Source organism: Anser cygnoides, chromosome 13 (genome assembly GCF_040182565.1).
Source record: "Anser cygnoides isolate HZ-2024a breed goose chromosome 13, Taihu_goose_T2T_genome, whole genome shotgun sequence".
NCBI classification, from domain to species: domain Eukaryota; kingdom Metazoa; phylum Chordata; class Aves; order Anseriformes; family Anatidae; genus Anser; species Anser cygnoides.
Genome location: NC_089885.1, coordinates 5734398 through 5756771, shown reverse-complemented (window position 1 = coordinate 5756771; position 22374 = coordinate 5734398). Strand labels below are relative to the sequence as shown.

The 22374-nt window shown below is 40.3% G+C and overlaps 1 protein-coding gene across 2 annotated transcripts in view; it reads left to right on the top strand.

Annotated features, from left to right (window-relative positions):
- Positions 1 to 108: 108 nt before the first annotated feature.
- MTMR8 (myotubularin related protein 8) overlaps positions 109 to 22374 on the top strand; it is a 34836-nt gene continuing 12570 nt past the window's right edge. Inside the window, exons 1-8 of one of the 2 annotated variants that reach the window (XM_048070662.2) lie at positions 109 to 165; positions 11391 to 11513; positions 12225 to 12387; positions 14772 to 14929; positions 16357 to 16485; positions 17454 to 17588; positions 19468 to 19600; positions 21283 to 21392. In XM_048070662.2, coding sequence (XP_047926619.2) covers positions 124 to 165; positions 11391 to 11513; positions 12225 to 12387; positions 14772 to 14929; positions 16357 to 16485; positions 17454 to 17588; positions 19468 to 19600; positions 21283 to 21392 — 993 coding nt within the window. In that variant the 5' untranslated portion in view covers positions 109 to 123. Of the gene's footprint in view, positions 166 to 9697; positions 9853 to 11390; positions 11514 to 12224; positions 12388 to 14771; positions 14930 to 16356; positions 16486 to 17453; positions 17589 to 19467; positions 19601 to 21282; positions 21393 to 22374 lie in introns of those variants that run through there. The other variant, XM_048070663.2, reaches the window with a different exon arrangement.

Sequence of the window (22374 nt, the reverse complement as noted above, 5' to 3'; positions counted from 1 at the left end):
TGACTACTCAGAGTGGACTTCGGTAATTTGCTCGAATCTCTTTATAGGATCCTGAAGTCAGAGAAGCCAGAAGCAGAAAAGCATCCATCCATTTCAGAGCTGATATAATGGCTCCTCGTCTAGATGTGTCACTGGCATCTCTTGGTGGGCTGGCACCCCTCGCAGGTAACTGAAGTAGCTCCAGCTTTGTTTGGCAGCTTGAACCAGCCCCAGCAAGTGCTGGGGATGTGGCTAGCCTGGGGTCAGGAAGATGAACCTCTGTGTACATCCCTCCTTGGCCATAGCAGAGGAGAGAGAGTGTTCAGGAAAAGAAAATTGTAAAAAAATCCATACAAACAAAAGAGATCTGGTAGAACATCTTTCCAGCACACGATTGTTTCCTGCAGCACACTGCCTATTGCTCTCCTAGTAATCTGACAGATGAAGTTTTTTATGCACAGTGACTGAGAAAAATTGCTGGTTGTCAGAACATCAGCCTCCAGTAAAACAGATACGTTTATTTACTTCCAAATTGCAATATAATCTTAGTTATTGGTAAATCTAGTGTTGTCCAACCTGATACTCTCTGTGGAAGCATAGCTAATGGCCTTATAGAAGGGGTGACAGCTCAGCATACTGATCATGCATATTAAACTGTCTGTGAAACACACTGATGTATTGCTGCACTATTTTTTAAAGATTTGATGTTCTTCCTCTGTCTTAAAATAGCTCTGGTTTGAGGTCTTCTAGTCAAAAGCAATCAACAGAAAAAATCCACAAATGTGCATATTAGAAAATAAAGATATAATTGGAGAGTACAAGGAGGGTAAGAAATTATTCATAATAATGGGAATAATAGAATCACTAAAGGGAATATCAGCTTTAGGATTCTGAGGTTCAACAGCAAGGCTAATCTTATGGAAACTATCCCTACTTTTGCATCCCTCTCCAGCCTTTCTAAATGTAAGTAATTATTAGACTTAACCTTAATTGAAGTTAGTCTTTTGAGTAGGAGGTTCAACTGGTTTACCTACAGAGGTCCCTTCCAACCTTGTTTTTTTGTTAGTTAGTTAGTTTGTTTGTTTGTTGTTTTGTTTTTTCCCTGTTCTGTTCTGCAAGCAGAACACCTGATACAGAGACTGAACCTACACACTTAGTAACTTACCAGGAAATGCAGAACAGAATTCAGATGATCAGATGCTGACACCTGGTTCTCAGCCCCATAGGTGAGGTGAACAGAAAAAGAATCAGATTTTCAACCTTCACACAGTATTATTAAACAACTTGGAACCATATAAAACAGTATTCTAGCAAGAGTTAGACAGGAAGAGAAATAGCCCTTCTTGTGCTCCATTTGTGACCAAGAAGAAGAAATACAAATTTAGATGCTCATCCTTTTTGCATGGATGTGAGTGGCTGCCGTCTGGATAAAAAGAAGTCTGCCTGCATGTTGTTAGGCAGTATACCTCAACTATGGCAGAACTGGAGATACAGGCAGGGCTAACAGATTAAACAGGATAAACTAAGGTAACTGGTTACTTTGGTTACTAAATTCTTTTATTTCCTTAAGAGGATTTAAATAACAAGAAAAGCAATACAGCTCACTACATAAACTTTTTTTTTTTTAGAATAATAAAAAAAACTTGAAGGGAGAAAGGACTTCAGAATTCCCCAGATGTATAATTTCATCAGGAGAAATGGTGATAAAATTCTAAATGGTATAGACAGTTTCATTCAGAGACTCTCAATGAAAGGCGTGACATCTGAAATATATAGATAGTTTATTTCATTATGATGATACTAGGCTGGCATTTATGTAGGCAAAAGAACGACTTCAGGCTTCCGTTTGGAAAAGAAAGACTAAGATGGAATAAGATCTTGGCTATGCAAATATCTGCAGTTTAATGAGAACTCAGTATAAATTGTTTCACAGATTTAGTTATTTCCATGCTGGGATCTTTCCATCAGATTGCTCAAGCACTGCTGGAGAAATTGTGGGAAGGAAGATCATTTATAGTCTCTTCTGCAATCTTGTACACAAAGAGCCTGGGCAGGCTAAAACTTTTATTCGGTATTTTATTTAATGTTAAAAATTACAGAGTGATATGTAGCAAATGATAAATGTTATCAAAGCATTTCTCACTGTAGTGAATTTCTTGCGACAATGAGAAACATTAAGTTCTCACTGCAGGGGAATTTCTTAGGAACAGGTAGTGCCAAAATAGCTCCCTAAAGGAGCAGAGTCAGTCTAGCATCTGAGATGTACTGAATATTGAAATATTTATGGGGGAGATAATTATGTGTTTCAGGAATAAAGGGTGAAAGATGAGAAATCCACAGCTAATGTACAAACTGGTTGGTTCTCTGTCTTGTACATGTATGATCTTGTGAAAGGGGGGTTGATGAAGAAAAAAGGAACATCAATGTCACATGATTTTGAACATCTGTGTAGGAGGATTTAAAATTCATGATTCTTTTATTTTTTTTTCACTCAGTACAGTTTTGTTTCTGAAATGGTCATATTCCTGTCCTCTGATCCTCCCAAGCTTCATTCACTAAAGATGCGTGTGGCACAGTGCACAGTGTATCCTATAGCATGCTAGTAAGAAATTATCAATGCACTGACTTAGGGGAAACTCTGCTGCAGAAATGTTAAATGAAACAAGGGTAACAGACTAGTTTTATTATACAGGTCCTGAAGTCTGAACAAGAAAATCCCTTCTATTAATCCCCATGAAAAGAAACTTAGATTTTTCCCCAATGTGGCTTTGTTCCTCAGTTAAAATCTTCATCCATGGGCTAAAAGGTCATTTTTTTTCCTACTTTGCTGCATCTTTTTGTGTTTCGTTTAAACCTTGGTCCAGGAAAATAAGTGTGTGTTGTAGACCTAGGCTTGCTCTGCTGATGAACAATTGGATCGCTATGGTCTTTACAGGATCTAGCTCAGGTTCAGCAAGAGAGAGAAAAAAGAAGAGGTAAGATATCTGCTGAATACAAACTAAAGAATTTGCTTTGCAGCGTTGGGTCAGGTATGTACTGCTGGTCTCTTAAGGCTAATGAAGTTCTGAACCAGTCATACTTTGTTTATACAGACTGCATTATAGCCTCCACCTTATTCTAGATGGCGTAAGGTGTCATTAGCATGGCAAAGTAGTAGTTGTACAAATTATATAAAGTATAAAGATGAAGAATTCTACCTTCAAGAGTCTAGGCTAAATTTTCTGTTGCATACCTTGCTAAAATAATATTAATACTCCTAATAATAATAAAGTAAGGACTTACTTTTATAACTCTTTTTCCATGCTCTTTTCTTTTTGCCTAGGCAGATATCTAATGCATTCATCCCACTGCTAATGTTGTGATCACTGACAGGAGCACACGCCTAACTCTCCCCATCTTTTTACTGTAGGAAGTTACCAGCACTCCTGCCAGCTCAAGAAGGATTAGCACAGTAAGGGAATAGTAAATAGGGGGAAATATATGCCAAAGTTCCCTAAGTTGAACTGTCTGGGTATCTGTTGTGTTGCCATTCTGAATTTTCATCAGGGCTATTTATTATTAAAGAGGAAGTGTGGGAAAAGCGAGAACAGGGAATTGTTAATAAGTGTTTATTTCCCGAGAATGTTAAGTATAAACCAGTTCTTAGAAACTGGATTGGCATTATCCAGGGGCAACGAGGTTCTGCCTGCGGGTGGGTGATGCAGTGGACTTTTCAAACTGATTTGTCATCTTGAGTTGAGGGTGATAGCACCAGACCAGGGGTGGATGAGTAAACGTGACAGTTCCATGAGTAAAAGTGGAGACCTGTATCTGATAAGTGCTTTTTCTTCTACAGTTTCTGGTGACACTACAGGCGTGAGCCAGCTGGCTGATGTTTTCTTCACTGTGCAGGTTTTTTTGTCCGAGGGCACAACATAGGCCTGTGCTTCTTTACACCATGGACTTCAGTTCTACTTGTTGGTAGCTAAGAGCACAAAATGTTTCCAGAAAAATTACCCTCTGTCAAGTTTGCTCTTAGGGTGTCCTTGAAATACTTTAGTAGACAACCATATATTACTTTTTCCAGATCACTGTAGAGAAACATCCATGCTTCATCTACCTACCTAGCGGCTTTCACAGATACTCAGTCAGTGCTAGGCAGGACTTCATCATTGGGCAGTATTGTCCAGTGGGCTGATCACACCATTCCTCACCGCTGCTTTAATTTCATTGCTCTTCGACTAAAGCAATCTTGCGACACCTAAGTTAAAGAGATGACTGAATAGACTCAGTTCCTTGCAGCAGCCCCAAAATTAAGATTGCTTTCTTTAACAACAACAAGAAGACAATGCTAAACACAGTGCACCTGCCTGAATACAGAACAACGTGTTTGGCCTTAAAGCGTGGGGTGCACAGGGGTGAAATTTTCCAATCTATTCACATGGGGCTGGGACTACTGGAACAAGACTGGCCAGGCCACATGAAACCAGTTAGCATGAGATGGTAACTGGTATGGATGGATGGGAGGATTTCTCCAGTGCTGTGCTACCCTGTATAGGCTGGTAATGGTGCTGGCAAAGTCTCAGGCAGAGCTCGGCAAAGGGCAGCAGGGAGTGAAGAGAGGACTGGAGCCTAGTCCTGGGGAAACTGCTGTTTTTTCCTCCCCTACCCTTTAATACTTCTCCAATGTTTTTTCCAGCTTATTTCTGGAGGCAGTTTTGAGTCTTTCAGCAGTGAACAAAGATGGCACAAAAGTTCTGGGCTGATCTTCTTTGGAAATGTAGCCTAACAAAGCACATTGCAATTTAGAATCAGTGCACAATGGAATAGGCAAACATGGCTCGTGAACAACTGACTTCAGAAAGGTAAAGAATCCCCACTAGCAGAAGGTATCAGTAGGCTGTTGTCTGAGACACAAAGAAAAATGTGTAGGTTCATAGAAAGGTTTGAGTTGGAAAGGACCTTAAAGCCCATCTGGTTCCAACCCCCTGCCGTGGGCAGGGACGCCTCCCACTAGATCAGGTTGCCCAAAGCCCCATCCAGCCTGGCCTTGAGCACTTCCAGGGATGGGGCATCCACAGCTTCTCTGGGTAACCTGTTCCTGTGTCTCACCACCTTCATAGGAAAGCATTTCTTCCTGATATCTAATCTAGATCTACCCTATTTTTAATTTAAAGTCATTATATTCATTTTGCCTTCCCCTGAAGTTTGCCATTGTCCCTACGCTTAAACCACAAAAGAGTTCACCAGACTATATTATAATTCATATGCATAAGTATAAAGTCATCTTCCTGTCATTTGCTATCACTCAGTGTGCTTAAGCACTCTACACATCGCTGATGACAAATAACCTGCAATTGTTCGTCATTGTTCCATAGGGTGTGTTCCCTGACAATGGGATGACTCAACTCAGTCATGTTGACTAGATGAACACATGATTTCACAATAAAATAATCAGTCACTTTTTTAAAAAAGGGCAAATCTATGCATCCACTTGGAAGAAAAAAGCAAAGTGCTGCCTAAAATTCCTTTTATTTACAGTGGGAAATGATGCATAAGCAAGATGATTAGAACTGTAATTAAACAACAGAATCAAATCCACAGATATTCACAACATAAAGGAGGCTCTCAGAGAAACCGTGTAGAACAATTCTAAAGTACTTTTTCCTCTGTAAGCCCTAGGGACATCCCTCCTTAATTTGATCTCCAAAAAGAAGCTATCTCCAAAAGCCCCTCTGTTTACCCTTGAATAAAAGCTAGGCCAGAGGAAAAGGTCTAGCTACTTTTCCCACCTAAAAAGATACTGCATCTATAGTGCATACACAAATACTGGAATTTGAGCTTCATTACAAAGGGGAAAAAAAAATAAATCTAAGTATGGCAGGGCAAAACCCCAGAGAAAATTCTGTCTGCAGCCAAGTAAAGCTTGAGTTTGGCTCCAGTCCTGAATTATATCCGTTTCTATAATTTGCCAAACACCATCTCCATTCTCCAGATGCTGCCAACATCCTAATATCATACTGCATTAAAGTATCATCCCTGCTCTCCTTCCCTGTGTTATACAGTTCTTGGCATGTTTTCAATAGCTTTCCTAAAGCCACATCCAAATTCACTTTGATAGGTTTCAATAGCTTGCTGAGAGGCAGATAATCCACCCTTTGTCACTATGGATTGAGTCCTGTCTCGAAAAAAGAACAACTCCATTTCATCAAAGAAAAATAGTTAGGAATAAATTTGCCACTGCTAACAAGCTTGACTGGGTCAGAGCTTTGTGTACTGGAACAAAGAGTTTAAGACCCTGAAACATGCTAGTATTGCAAAGAATATTCTACTCAGTCTCCCCGCCATACATATTTTAATGCACAATATCACTTGTATTTTCTTAGATCATGTGTTAGACCGGAGGAAAAGTACCTGTGAGATACCTATAAAGTACCTGCTCTGCTTTGGACTGAATTCTACTATAAAAGAGGTCTCAGTGCTCTTTTGCCCCTATCAGTTTCCAGACGTAGCAAAGCCAGACAGCCAAATCCAGCCCTTAGCTAACCTGGCGCAATGCCGAGGGGGAAGACACCCATTCCCAGCCCTCAGTCACTGATTCATTCATGCAGAGCTTTATTGCAAATCGGAAGGTCTGTTTAAAAAAAATAATAAAACCCAGGAAACAACTTCCATCTCTCTTTCCTACTTGACAGCAGGGAGAATAGCTCTGTATCCTTAGGGAAGCCCAGGATCGCGGAGACTGATGGGCTTTATTCTTCACAGTGGTAGACACATATTGCAAAACATTATCTGCAGAGATTTGTTTGAAAATGTAAACACATCTGCTTTGGCCTTGCTCAGGCTTCTCTTGTGGTCCCATTCCATGAATGTTCATGCAAGGGAGTTCTCAATAACCTGGCTCTTTGCAAAAATCAGATTTATATCCACTTTCTCAAGTTCATGCAGCAAGTAAACTTTATATGAGCATGTTTCATGATGTTCAGGGAGAATGTTTCTATTCAGGGAGCAGAAACAATGCCACTTAATGATAAGACCATTCAAAAACAAGAAGCACAGCTCAAATTGCAAGGCAATAAGCAAGAAGAATCCTGTAAAAATAATTTTGAAAAAAATAATGCATATGAGAAAAATCATAATCTGCTCCTAGCTGTTCACTAGAAAAGAGAAGAAACTTAACTATTTGTTATGAAATTATTCAGTTCAGTTCCAAGAGCAACAAAACAGATCAAAATATGTATTCATCAGTTAGCTTCCTAAACTCTGCTGGAAGTGGCATAAGTGTCAGGCAATTGCATCAAGAGTTGTTACGATGACAATTTGTTTTCTTTCCATTAAAAACATCTAGCAACTATAAAGGAAAAAACAAAACAAAATCACTCAACATTTCCTTGCCTCATGTCTCCGTAGTGATTTTCCATCTCTGCAAGTGATGCTTTAATTAACTAAAGAACTTCTGACTTTAAGCAGGCTGGAGGTGCTGTCCCACAGCCCCATCACAGCACGGCTGTCAGATTATTAATCTAAAGCAAAGCAACACAACTGGGGAGTCTAAAAATACCAGGGACACCTGAGCTGCTCCATTTGATTGTACTGAATTTCACGGAGAAGAGGGATGGTCCCTGCATGCAGATTGCTGGATGCCTGTTTGTAGTTGCAGCCTATGCTGAGGTGTAAAACCTTTTGAAGGGGCTGTCAAGGGCTAGACTGGATTTTTGAATCACTTTTAGCAATATAACCTCAGAGGTAGCACATGTTGTGCTATTCCTGTGACACCTTTGGTAGTAACAAGAGGTGAGCTAATTGTGTTTTTGCAAGCGATATCTATTGATGTCCTGTGTTATGGAAGACATAACTGCACTACAGCATCTGTAAGCAGGTATTGGGAACAACTGCACTTGGCCCAGACATATGGCACCGAGGAGGTCATCACTGTCAGGGAATGTCAACAGCCCCTTCAGCACCCATATTCCAGGAGCTCAGCAGTATGTTTTCAACTGTGAGCATTCCCCAGCTTCAGCAGCTCAGTTCTGCTCTGTACTTTCCCCATGGCTCCATCTATTATTTGAGAAAATCTCCCTGGTAGAAGTCAGCACTCTTTATGCCTTGGGGGTCCTGCCCAAAATTATGCTCTGTGGCATAATAATCAGTAGTTTGGGAGTAGGTCGTGAGGGTGATAGTGGCTGGCTAAGAAGTGTATCTGTTACTCAATCCATGTTTTCTACTCCTCATCTGAACATGCTTATTTCTTCCCTCCTTTGTTACTTTTTTGCCTTGTGTGTGAAGTTGCCCTTGGGAAGAGGAAGAAGCAGTGTTGCTATTATACATGTACATTGTGCAGCACTGTAGAGTTCCTTTCAATGATTCCACCCAGTTTATTATTAATGTTACAAATTATCATCATCCTGCAAACCTCATGAGAAGCTACAGGGAAAAAATGATTTGGAATTGTTGTACAGTGCAGATGCAGAGACCTAACTAACAGGAAGTGATTGGAAATGAAGGACCATCATAACCACCACAAAAGCAACTAAAATTGTATCACAGATGAATTTGGTGTGTGATATTTTCCTCCAAACTTTAGTGTACTTCTCCTATTCCTCTTTCTTATTCCCATTGTGACTGAGGGATAGAGAAAATAAAACTGTTGGGATTTCCATTTGCTTCCAAAGGTAATGCTGGGAGTTCTGTTGCAAGCATAGATGCTGTATTTTAATATCCTTCATTTAGTCATGTTTGAATGGGTTTGCGTAGATGCCTACTTAGAAAAGCAATGAGGACACTGAAATATATAAGCCCTTTCCAATTTTATAATGTGCTTTCTTGGATATTCTAAATTTGGGGGTTCCATTAGTAATTTTTTACTCACTTTATTGTTTAATAACATGATGTATTAATTGTAGTGGTCCTAACATTTAGCTCTTGTACATCAAGGAGTCAGTGATCCTTGTAACAGCTGATGGGAGCAGGCTTGTGCTGTACTTAACACTTGGCTGCTGGATGCATTTAGCCTACTAATTGCAGCAGGGAAGCCTGTGTGCAGCTCCCACTTGGCACCTGGTGATTATACACCTGCATCTCATCTTATCTTTAAGTGAAAAACATTTTTTTTTTTAATTAAAGCAGAAGATTAGAAGAGATGTGCTCACTGCTGTGGGCATCCTTTAAAAGCTCTGAGGTCTGCAGTGCTGGTGGGATTTGGGTACTGTGCCATGGTCAGGGGTCTGTTCTGTGTCCCTGAATTTGGGTCTCCTAGCACTGAAGGAATAAAGAATATCTGTGCTATCGCATTTTTTCTTCTTATGTTATCTCCCATAGTACTTTAACTAACACCGTTCTTACAGGGACCTGCAACAAACTCATGTTCCTGCTTGTCACGCTGATGCTACCTGTTATGCAAGAATTATAAAATGTAAATAATCAGGCTTGATGCAAGGTCACCCACCTGAGTTTCTCAGCAAATTAAGGGGTTTAGATTGCTGTGAACACCAGGGGAATCTGCTGCCCTTGGATTTGCAACGCATCATGAATATTCATTGTGGAGGCAGCAGCAGGTTAATAGCAATTACAGAGTTCCTCAGGATCCAGCTTGGCAGTCCATGAGGCAGCGTGAATTTAAAATACACGGAGAGACGGATAAAGCTAGTTTTATTACACGTTTACGTTAGGCATTAACAGGCTAAATTCGCCCCCTTGCCCCTTTCCCCCCTCTTCCCCTGAGGGCCCGCTCAGGCCTTGCCCTCACTCAAAATGGCGGCCGCGGCGCCGCCTGGCGAGAGGCTCGCGAGACGCGCGGCGGGGCCGGGAGCTGCCCGCTGCAAATGGCGGGGTGGCGGCCGGCAGGGCTGAGGCGAGGCGGGCGGTGCCGCCATGGAGCACATCACTACGCCCAAGGTAAGGGGCCGCGGTCCCCTCGCCCCGGCCGGCAGCCAGCCTTCGGTCCCCCCCCGGCTCCTCGCAGGGCCGGGCTGGGCCGCGGAGCGCTGGCTGGCCGCTGGGTCCCCGGAGCGTTGCCCTTAAGCTCAGGGAAACGCGTGAAGTGCGAGTGGAAGCGGCGGGTTGTAGGGTTGGGTAGAAGTTACTGCCGAGGTGGTGTGCTTCCGAGGGTGTTTTATTTGTTTTAAAGTCCTGGCGAATTTCTGTCAGTGAGCTGTCTTTGTTTTCTTCTAAGGAACTTGGGTTCTTTAGTGGCCCTTTTGCTTGTCAGGGCGCTGTGAAGTCTGGAAGGCTTTAAGGTCTTGAATGGTATCTCTTTTGGTATCGCTTACTGCGTCTCAGTGTTGGAAAATGAGATTTTTCACTGAGGATACTGAGCAAAAAGTGTTTTGAGCGTGATTCTTGTAAACCTTGTATCAGAGTGAAGAGGCCACTCAATCTGAATAAGTGGATCAAAACGTATTTTTAAATTAAGTGAAACAGAAGTTCTGGGAATGACAGCTGGGAAGAATTTCCTTCAGGCAGCTGCCTGTGGAGCAGTGTTTTTGGTACTGCAGTGTCGCTAAGGCTGACACTTGCTGTATTTTGTTTTATCCCCTCGGATATTAATTTGGAGATGTTCCTTACTGATGTTGCCTAAGCAGTTTGGCTGTACTGACAGGCGTCTCCAGGGATGTGAAAAAGGCAGATATAGATACATGCTGAAAAACATGATGTAGTAGGAAGATGTACAGCCAAGACCCATGCATTTCAAGTTTCTTAGATGTTTTCTGTTATTTATCTCAGACCGGTGACTGTAAGGAAGTTTATGTATTCAATACACAGAACTAACTTACTTGCACGCTCTTAAGCTGCGTGTCTTTTTTGTCTTTCCATTTTTTTTTCTTTTTTTTTCCCCATTATTTTTGTTTTAGGATGAAATCTGCCTTCATTAACAAGCACATAGACTCAGGAAAAAAATAATATGTTATTTTAATTAATATTTTAGACAGTCCTTGTGTTTCTTGAAACCCCTTTAATTAGGTTAGTGTGGTTTATGAAATGCGCTTACATGCTTAAGAAGTGTGTTACAACAAGTAGCTACCAATACTTTTTTGTAACGACTGAGCAGCTGGAAGTCAGACTAGAAGGGTTGTGTCTTTACAAGCTATGCTTTAATCATACTAAACATGGACAGTCTTCTGTTGTAATTCTTTATCTTAATATTTCTGCAGCCTTGCACAATAATAAACTTGGATAACTTTGGCTACAAATCCAGTAATCCTACTAATTATGCTGGTGTTAAATCTTGGCAGTTTGACCTTTTTGACTTTTGAATTATTTTGCCAGCTATTGATTTAAATTGTAAGGCTGGGTTAGTAATGCAGGGGGATCTAATTCTTATGTTTTTCGCTTTTTCCCTGATGTGTATGTTAGTGGTATGATTATGGTTCAGCAGGTGTTTAGGATTTCCTTGATCAAAGTCAAATTTACTTTTTAACCCTCTTATATTGCAGGTTGAAAATGTGAAATTACTAGATCGATATACAAATAGGAAGGCAGCAAACGGGACGTTATACCTGACAGCTACCCATCTTATCTACGTAGATGCTTCTTCTGAAGTCAGAAAAGAAACATGGGTACGTGTGATACTTGGAGCCTGTTTAAATACGAGATACAAAGTATTTTTATATGCAGTATGAGCGATTTTGTGAATTCTAAAGTTGTGTTAGTCTTTTTATTGCATTCTGATTCTAAAAATGTTTAACAGAAATTACTGTTTTGGAAGGAAATGTGCAGAATGGTAGAGTGACCTGATAGAGATCACTCAGTGAATTGATGTCAGTTCCAGGAAAAGAAAGAACTTAACCTAGTTTCCTATATCAAGCTCAGCGTACAAAGCTGCCAACCTTGAATTTACAGGTTTTAGAAGTACAAAATTAACACTGAAACCAGCAGCCCTTGTTATTGATTATGAAATGGGAATGAGAAAATGTATTGGAGATGGGGGTGGAGAGGAAGCAAAATGAAGAGAATTTGGCTCCTCTTAGAACAAAGTAAACCCAGTTACATATCAGCCTCTAAAAATAATTTATATTATACACCTGTGTTTTTTCACAGTCTGGCTCATAGTTACTTAGCCTTTGGGTGCACAATCTGGATATTATGAAGTTTTCTTCATAAATATAATAAATGAACTCATTTTCTGGTGCTAGTAATGGTTTAGATGCATTAAGCATATTGCAGAATTTTCCTGTCTGTTTGTACAGCTTATGGCCTTATTAGTGGTATCTGAAAGATTTGATTATTCTCTCCCCCCCCCCCGTTTTTTTTTTTTTTTTTTTTTTTAGATTCTGCATCACCATATTGCAAGTGTAGAAAAATTGCCTCTGACCACAGCTGGATGCCCCCTCCTTATTCACTGCAAGAACTTCCATGTGGCTCACTTTGTTATTGGGCAAGAACGTGACTGTCATGAAGTGTATACCTCATTGCTTAAACTTTCACAACCAGGTATTTGGGACGGAGTCTGTTTCTCAAATTGTTGACGTGCAGTAAGCTGGAAGGTTCATCTGAGCAATAGAGAAAGCTTCTCCTGTCAGACTGCTGGTTTTGCTGTATTGGTACAGGAAAGGAGGATGTGAAATCAAAATCTGTTTCCACTGCTAGAGATGAATCGTTTGGGTTAGCACAATAGATAGAGCTCTGCCCTGTGCACCAGGCTGTCTACTTCTAAACTAAACAACATTTTGTGACAGTGAAAACAAGGAGGTCTCTGAAGGACTTCTGAAGACCTGTACAAAGTTGATTTGCTGGAGTGAGGTGGTTTGCAGTATCTCAAGCTTCTTTCTTGTAGCACTCACACTGAGTAGTGTCATTTCAGTACTGGCTGTTGTCAGTTCTTTCTGTGATTTAGCTGCTGGCCATGTGTAGTTCTGCCCTTGCTGTTTGAGCCAGATGTCCGTAGAATTCTGGATCGCACAAAGTTGTAAATGTTGTCAACTTTCATCATTTCCCAATAGCAGGGTTAGGTTAGTCTTCAGCATTTGTCTTCTTTCAGATGTGAAGCCCTGTGCTTCGCCCGGGTACCATGACATGGAACAGGTCTTAAGAGTAGATGCAAAACATCCTCAGAAGCCTGTGGTCTCTTCTGGCCTTGGCTGTTCAGTCCATGGATGAATGAATATTCAGGCTCTTTGTTCTTCTTGCAGGACAGCATTCCATAGGGTTTCCTACCTGGCTTCCATCTATAGTAGCTTCTGTCTCTTTTAGTGAACCAGTATTTGGTGTCTTGCGTTATTATAAGGGTGTAATTTTTGATTGCATTTTGTGACTTTGGCACTAGTCTAAAGGGAGGGAGTTAATGGTGCCAGTCTGCTTCATGCTCACCATCGCATAGGACTTAAATAGAAGGACTCACTAGAAATAATTTTGCTGCGTTTGAACTGCCAATTGAAATTAGGATTTGTCTGTTCCCACCATCTCCCTTGTGTCCTGAGCTATGGAGTTTTCCTAGTTCTGAAGCTTTAACTTTAATGCTGTATCTGGCAATTTTCTGATGTTATGTTTAAAAGCTGTCACTGTTCTTTCAGTTCTGAAAATTAGACTCATGTAGCATCCTGAAGCATGGGAGCTGTCACTTCAGGAGATTACATCAGTCAGTTTCTTTTGTCTTGTGGTTATTTGTGTAATGTGCTGTAGCTCTGTTGTTCTATTTATGGATTTTTTTAGTTCTTCGGTCTAAAATTTCTCTGTATGTGCTTCCTTCATATTATTTGGCAGAGCATATAATTATTTATGATTTGCACGTGTGATTGACAGTTATGGGTTACCTGTCTGGTAACCTGGCTACATTATCAGAGTCTGGCAGGTTGCACTCTTTATGGAGAGCTTACTGCCTTGGGAGTCAGCTGAATGAGTTATTGGTTGGATTTGCATTTTCTGAAGAGAGGGAAGGAAATTGGGAAGGATGAGATGGAGGGAGGAAGAAATTACCATTTGTCAGACACAGCCTGAAGCTTTTGTTGGGCTGCCAGTAGTATTCAAGACGTCTGTCAAGCTTTCCACGCACCTCAGAATTCACTGTTGAATGATGAACTTACAGGTGTGCCAGAGCTGCTGTATGACTCTTCAGAGAAAGTTATCTTTAATGTTTTCATTTCTGGATTAGTTCTTCCAATATCAGTCTCTTCTAGCATGCCTATTGCAGAAAATTCAGTTATAGTTTGTTCAGAAGGAATTAAAACTTCAAAATAGTAATTCTGATAAAATGCTTTAGTGTATCTCCCTGTCAGTGGGAAATGAGTATTAGAAATTCCGGAGGATTGGAATGTGAATTGATGACACTCAGTGTTACCCAGAGTGAAACGTGTACGTGTAAATGTGAGGAACGTTGCATGAAGACCTGAACTTACATGCTTCATCCAATTCTTTCATTTGTGAGTCCTGTTTGGCTTGATACGGTTAGGAATGGTTTTGAGGAGCTGTTGAGAAATTCCAAATATCCATACTCTTCTATATGGCACTCAAATAATATTTTTATGAGGAGTGAAAATCAGTCTAAATAGTCTGCTTAGATTAGTAAAAGTACGAAGTGATAAAACTTAAACTTCAGACTTGTGATCTTTGAGGCAGAAGCGTAAGTAAAATAGCTATCATCGAGACATAGCCAACTATGAAGTGAAGTGGCATAGCCCTTGGCTTTTATAGAAAAACATTTCCAAGTTTTCTGATTGTTCTTGACTGAATAATTTGTTTGGTCCTTGTTTTCAGTTAGGCTACACCTGTAGTGCAGTGTCTTGCACAGTGTGCTTATACAAAAAAAAAAGGCCTTTAGGAAGAGGTGTTGACCTTTCCATATGTCTTCTCTAACAAGTTAATCTTTTTCTTCTTCCCAGTGAAACCTGAAGAACTTTATGCTTTCTCTTACAATCCAAAAATGTCTAAAGATAACCGGGAGATTGGATGGAAACTGATTGATTTGAAAGTAGATTACCAGCGTATGGGAATTCCAAATGACTATTGGGAAATAACGGATGTTAATAAGGACTATGAGGTAATTCTTGTCTAAAGTAGCCATTTGGTGCAGTATCTCTTCTTTGGTATTAATGACATCCAGCAATCCAACTGCTGCATAAGTGATGCCTCTGGGGAGGAGTGAGCTCAGTTGGGTTTAATTGAAGCAGCAGCTCCTTGATGTGAAGCTGTGGATAATGATGCTATGAAAGAACAGAGCTGCAGAGTCACCTTGGTTTGCTTTGATTCCTCTGCCAAAATACCAGCTACTTACTTTTCTAGAGAAATGTCAAGCCATCTGTTACGAAAAACTGAAGTACCTTTAGTTTCTGTAGGTATTTCCAAGTCCTGCCCCACCAAGCTGGTGACAGATGTGTAGAGGAGAAATAAATGGCAACAGTTTGGCTTGGTGTGAGGAACAAGGCAGAGAGAAAGGGGACTAGGTAAGGAAGGATAAAATTACTGAAAACAGACGCTTTCTTGGTTAGATCTTGTACTAGGGAAGGGTTCTTAGTCATTTCAGTCCTAACTAGCTGCTGCTATTTCCTTCTTTTTCCCCTTTAAGGTCAAGTTATAGGTCTAAGTGTTAAATGGAAGCATTTTTTAGCAAGCTTACTCAAACCCCTGCTTCATATTTCCCTTTTTATTTCTCCGTTGTGCACAGACTTTCTGTTTAAAAGACAAAGTGAACAAGTGAGGAAGATACCAGCAGGTTAAGTCTTGAATCCCTTTTCCCTGTTCTCTGTTCTCTCCCCTACCAGTTGTTTTTTCCTGTTACCCTTTGAGTTGAAGAAGTAGATGCCTTGTTGTCAGAAGCCACTGGTAGTTTCAAGTGACTGTCTTTGGATGTCTGAATTGGGATGACATGAGAGGTGCTTTTCCCATTAGCTGATCAGGGCATTGGAATGTGGGCAGCTAAAATCCTTAGTCACTTCGAAGCTAATACTTAACTTTAATTGCCAAAGCTGTACAACTTCCTCTAGGTTTCCAGTTTGTGTTCTAAACCTGTCAAGCCTTAAAAGAAAGGCTTATCTGTGAAGTATATGCTGAAAAGACATTTTTTGAGGAACATTAATAAAGCTGATGCTACCTGATTGCTAGAAGTTCATTTTGAGTTGAGTAAGATTTAGAGGAAAACATATATTCCTTTTTGGGGCAAATCAGCAGCTTTTTTAAAACTTAGGTCTTTAAAGAAGTTCTCTTTAAAATGTTTGGTGTACTGTACAGTCCAGTTTTAGGCTCAATTGCAAAATTATGTTACCACACTGTTTTTATTATTTTCACCCATTCCCTTGTTTTTTCTAAATGCATTTTAATGGCTTGACACTTTAGATATAGTTTGTTTGATGTGCTATGGTGAATAATCTATTGCTATATCTATAAATGTGAAATTTATAAAATGAAATTTTCATGAATCTTAAATTGATAAGTAGTCACATTTGGATTTCTTCTTTCTTCTCACTTCAGGTTTGCAACACGTACCCTCCAGAAATAGTGGTGCCTAGGGCAGCAAATAAGGCAACGGTGATTGGAAGCTCAAGGTTCAGAAGCAGAGGGCGGATTCCGGTGCTTTCCTATTTATATAAAGAAAACAATGTTAGTTGTTCGTTGTCTGTTGTCTTGGGGGTGGAAGGGGAGGGCAGAGGTTCCCCTCCTAGCGAAAGGAAAAAATGTGATTATTATTAAAGTGTGTTAACTTTCAGTTTGGGAACTGTGCTTCTCCTAACAGCTCTAGGACTGATTTGTTCCTAGTCACAGACTGAGCTGGTCAAAGCCAAATATTGGGGGCGCATCCAGTGTTGTGTAAAAAACACAAGCTCTCCAGGCTTTCTGTCTGGAAATTTTTGATCAGCTTTCAAGAATTCCTTACGTGCTTTTTTGTTTTTAATGTACCGTGTAGCTATATTGAATAATGTTTAACAAGATACATGTTAACTCAGCTAAATTTTCTTACTATTGAACCACCCTGAAATGAAGAATCTCAGTTAACTCAGAATAAGTAAAGGTTTCAGTTTTGTTTTTTTCCTTCACTGAAGACCAGAATGTAAATTTTTAACTTTGCAGTCTCAGCAGTGTTTTAGATGCAGATGTTAGGAAAATGCTGTGACAGTCAAGTGTTTTCCTGAGGAAGCATGCCTTGACCTGGGTGACTGCATGGAGTTGTTCTGGCAACAACTGGAATTTCCTTAGAGCATACCCAGTGCAGTTCTGAGTGTGGAATGGTAACAGCAACTGATAAGCAAAGCAGTGGAAAAGAATGGTTAGGGAAATAGAAGTCGGGTGGAAAAATTGAAACCTGCTAATGTTTGGGATGGTGATTATCAGGCAGAGCATAGTGGATTTGAGGACATAGCAATAAAGGGCTGCTCAGCCTGTTTTTTAGGATTCTCAAAACTCTGGTTCTGTGAAATATTCCCGTGGTAGTTCTGTGTGTCCATTTAAGTGGCAGTTTTTTTAGCAAAGCAGAGAACAGGACGTTTAAAACCAAAAAATTATGGCATTCTTTAGATCAATGCAGTAGAGAAGATCTGAAAGTAGAAAAAATGTGCTCTTGTGTATTGCAGGCTGCCATATGTCGCTGTAGCCAGCCGCTCGCTGGGTTCAGCGCTCGCTGTCTGGAGGATGAACAAATGTTGCAGGCGATCAGAGAAGCCAACCCTGGGTGTGCCTTCATGTATGTTGTAGACACAAGGCCAAAGGTATCTTCACGGGTTTGTGGCTACTTCTAAAGCTTGCATCTGAATTAGCAATACTGTTTCCAATTAATTCTTTCACAGCTCTGCTAATGCTTTCTCACGTAGAGTTAGGTTAAACTCTGTCAGTCCAGAAAGATGAATTCAGAATCAGGCTCCTTATTCTGTGTCTAATGTGGTGAATGAATGACTGTGCGTAACAGAATTGCATTGTGAAGTGGTAAGAACGCTTGTGCTCCTGGGCTGTTCTGGGTTGAGGTGTGTGTTAAGGATGACCTGAAGTGAGCAGCAGTCTTGAAGCTGGCTGAGACAGTGAGCCATTTCCCAGCAGAAAGCTGGGTCCTTAATATGTTGAGTTGTAGCAGAGCCTTCAAAGTCACTTTCACAAGGCTGAAGTGCTTTTATCTGTGGGCTGGGCAGAAGTGGGGCTGTGTGGAATCTGAGAACAATTGAGAAAGGCAATTCTTCCTTTTTTTCTTTTTTGCATTTGTAAAAATAATATTTTCTTGATGTGCAGCTCGGCATTTAATACAATTCAGCTTTTCTGGTCAGTAGTCACTATCTGGAGCTTGAACTCCGTCGCTGAGGTGTTTATATAAGAGGTTATTGAAGAAACTTTCTCCAAATGAAATCTGTAATCCTCTTGAGGATTTGAATTTAGAAACTTAATCAAATGATTGCCTTAAGCACACTGGGGGTATAGGTATAAGCAAATTAGGACACACAGCACACTTAAATACGAAGATGTAAATGGCTCTGATTAATAAATGACTGCTGAGAACCTGCTTCGCTGTTCAGATTTTAGAGTTATTTTATAGAAACCACAAATTTAGTTAAAATATGGTGAGGAAAAGTCATTTTGGGAAGATGGAATACTTCACCCATTGTTCAGGTGTATTTTGTCTTTTCACAGTATGACATTCCATAGAGATCTACATTTAATTGCACAACAGGCTGTATATAGCAATTATTGCGTATTCGTTTGGTACAGACATCTTCTGGTACCGTAGTTGTTCCGCAGAAATCTATTCTTGGTAACTTTGTTGTATTTGGTGAAAAAGAGCGTTTTGTGATTAACCACACTTCAATGCAGTACGTCATACCCTGGGTGGATAAACTGAAGCACCAGAATTGGTCAGTTGTATCTGAACATCTTCAGAACTACTGTATCTGAATTTTTTTTCTTCTCTCCTTTCTGTGGAAGCAAACCTTTCTTTCTCCCAAATCAGTATTTGGGGGCTGGAGGTATTTTCTTTTTTTGTCAGTAGTAAAGGTTTCATGGTAGCTCTTGAACAGTTTTGGGTGATTGCTAGAACAACTGGCAGCTTTTCAACTTCTTTTCTGCGCTCCCAGTCGGTTGCTGTATTCTTTCTGCTCAACTTTAATGTTTGTGTTTCCCTCAGGTGGCTTTATTTCATCTGTGCATGTATGTCTGTGAAAAGCTTTGGAATTCTCTTACTATTTCTGTACTACCATGTATGTATGTTACTCGTAAAAATGGCTTTCCTAGTTTTACTTTCATATGCTTCTGTCTGGCTCTCTCTATGTAGTTTCACAGTAAAGACAAAATGTTTCTTTACCTTTTTGGATGACAGTACTCTTCTGCTGTTGTGAGAGGTTTTGCTACTGCCTGTCCTAAGAAGTGCTGTCCAAGGTCTTAATGAGCCTGTGCATATGACTAGTGGGTTGGAGATGCTGGTGCAATTTTAGTAAAACAGCTGGAAGTAATGTATGGGGAGGTGGGGAAGGACACCTGAGTAGCAGCTTTTCTTTAGTATATATTCTGGGAGATTTAAACACAACTGGCAAAGCAGACTCATTTATTTCTGTATATTGTTTGTTGTCACTTTCTCTCCTTTCCATCCTGTTCCCTTAAATTTGACAGTTAAATGCCATGGCCAACCGAGCTGCTGGGAAGGGTTATGAGAACGAAGATAACTACGATAACATTCGCTTTAAGTTTATTGGCATAGAAAACATCCATGTGATGCGGAACAGCTTGCAGAAACTCCTGGAGGGTAAGTATGGTGCATGCAAGTGACCAGTTTATGTTACCTTTGGTTCCTTTTGGACAGAACTTTTCACTAATAACATATAAATCCTACGTGCGCAGGTGCGTGTGGACTTGGGAGCTGTGGTGGAAGTTGATTAGCAAAGTCCACATATATTTCTTTGTGTGCTTCATTGAAGTGGCTGACAGTATTAATGTTAAACATTTTCCCAATATACATTTCATATGTTATTGTGCTTAGTTTTATGGTGGATCAAAACTAGGAAATGACATGAACAATGTTCTTTAATTTTATTAGTTACATAAAATTTCTCAATTTGTTTCTCAAATGTTCCAAATGAAAAGAAAAACACTTAAAAATATTGTTTAACTGGTGAGAGATTCTCATGGTTACTTTGAGCACTGAAAGAAAGCAATCATTGGTTGCTGAGATACTTCTCTGGGGTTTGCTTTGTTTAGTTCGGACTACTTCAGTGTTAAGCAATGTGTCTAATTGGAAATAAAATTCTAGCTTGATTTTTTCAAGGACTTTAATCTCATAGTTCTTATTTTTCACTTCTGATTTCTTTGTCTGAACTTGTTTTGTTCTTACTACATGAATGCTCAGGTAACTAAGCTACTCCTTGAAATTGTGGTCTTGGGGGAAAATGTGAAGGAGGGCAGGAGAAATACTTCCAGAGCCTTTGGAGGCTGAGAGGTGAATCAGGCCCATATTTGCATTGGTGTAATTTGGGAGAAATTCCCTTGAAGGCGATAGAGTACCTTGAATCAAAGAAGTTATTCGGCAAGCTGGTTTCCAGGAATATTAAGATATTTGTGCTAGCAAAGGCTGCGGAACAAGTCAGAGTAGGTGCTGTAAATCATTCTCTTTGGTCCATGTGCTTAGTTTTCCAAAAAGTAATATAAGCACTGTCACATAAAACATGAATTTAATATTTAAGTAACCAGCATAATGGTTATCTTACTTCGAATAGCTGAATAATTGATGCTACCAATTGCCTGGCCTGGTAGCGCTGCAGAATCTGTAGTGACCTTGGAGAAAAATGAGGCTCCTCGTGTCACCATGAGATTGGCCTGATCATAAGTACTGAGTCCTCAGGTGCCTGTAGCGGGCAGATTCATTTTGTGGTGGGAGAGGAGGAAGAATAAATGCTTGTTTACTCACAAATTCTTGTTTGCTAAGCTTTAACAGTGATAAAAAACTCTCTTACTAGGGCTTAGGGACTGTGGAACTGTATTACTGTATTTTCTGTGCTGGTTCTCGGTTTAGCATCTGAGTTGCCTTCAAGGCTATGTGTTGTTTCCCTCTGTAAATTAGAGCTCTCCTTTCTTCAGATCTTTCCGATAGCGACAGCATGCTGGCAATTGTTAGATGTCTGTGCGATGGTGATTGATAGTGAAGTAACAAATCACTAAAAACTAATTTTTGTTGAAGAAACCTCAATATTTTTTTAAATTGAGCTGGTTTTGAAAGGAAGAGGAGGAAGGTACTGTTCTCGTGTAGCTAAAAAGTTCTGGATTGTGTATTTATACATGCAACCAATAGTTTGTTTCCTTTAGACAGGACACTTAGCCTGAGAATATGAACATGTAGGATCTACAAAACTTTACTGCTGTGAAGGGATAATAAGGGGGTGGGAAGAAGATGGTGTTAACAGTTTCAGTCGATTCTTTTGTTTGTGTTCTTAGTGTGTGAAACAAAGTCTCCTTCAATGAGTGATTTCCTCACTGGGCTGGAGAACTCAGGTTGGTTACGGCACATCAAGGCTGTGATGGATGCAGGCGTCTTTCTTGCCAAGGTAAAACCCTGTGCTGACCTGCAGGTGAATTTAAAAGTATTTACCTGTCATGTTAGGGACTCTTCCAAGGCTGTAAGGCAGTCTCTGGAGAGAAGGTGGGAAAACCTTCTTCAGATTGGCCCCACCTCTTAAAAACAACAACAACAAAAAAAGCCTCCAGTTGGAGCACATCACGTCAGTTACCCGACTGGCACTCTGAGTTGCTTCACGGAACTAAATGAAATGCCATAGGGATTGAGACAGTCCTGTGGACTGCATTATAACAAATGGTTATGTGGACATTCGTACTCATTTGAAATGGGTAAAGTCATAGAAAATGAATAAATGACCTTTAGAAATGCATCTGTACCCTGTAGCACTACCCTTAGGAGTGCAAATGATGTGTAACCTTACGTTCCTAATGCAGCATGCTCATTAGTAGCTGGACTGTTGTGTTTTAAATGAGGAGTTGTGTAGACGAGCTTGTTTTCTCCTGGTTTAAAGGGGTGCAGGGGCTGCTAATTTGTATCGTTCAATGTAGTCTTTGTTTCTGCAGAGTCTTTGAAAAGAATGTGACTTTGCAGCCCAGGCAAAAGGAAAAAGTCAGTAAAGCAAATGGCTCTTCAGTAATAGTAGAGGGAATACAGGCAATGAGTGGCGAGAGTAGTGAACTTCTGTAAATGCTGCCTTTTCTCTCTTAAAATTTCACGGTGTAGCAAGCAAGAAGCTATTCTGAATTTATCTTCTGCCACCGGTACATAGGGATAAAGGTAATCCCGATGGGAGGAAGTTGGGGTGAACTCTGCTAATTTATCCTAGTCTCTGTGTGTCCACTTATTATTCTCTACTCATCCACCAAATTTTTTCCTCAGAGGAAAGGGCCGAAAATTCTTGGCGTTTCAGAAAAATGTGTGTTTTGAGATCAGAGGATCTTTTGTTTCTTGACAGTCTCTCATGCTGACAAGGCATGCTCCAGCATGTTACTCAGGTTGGGGTTTCTGGG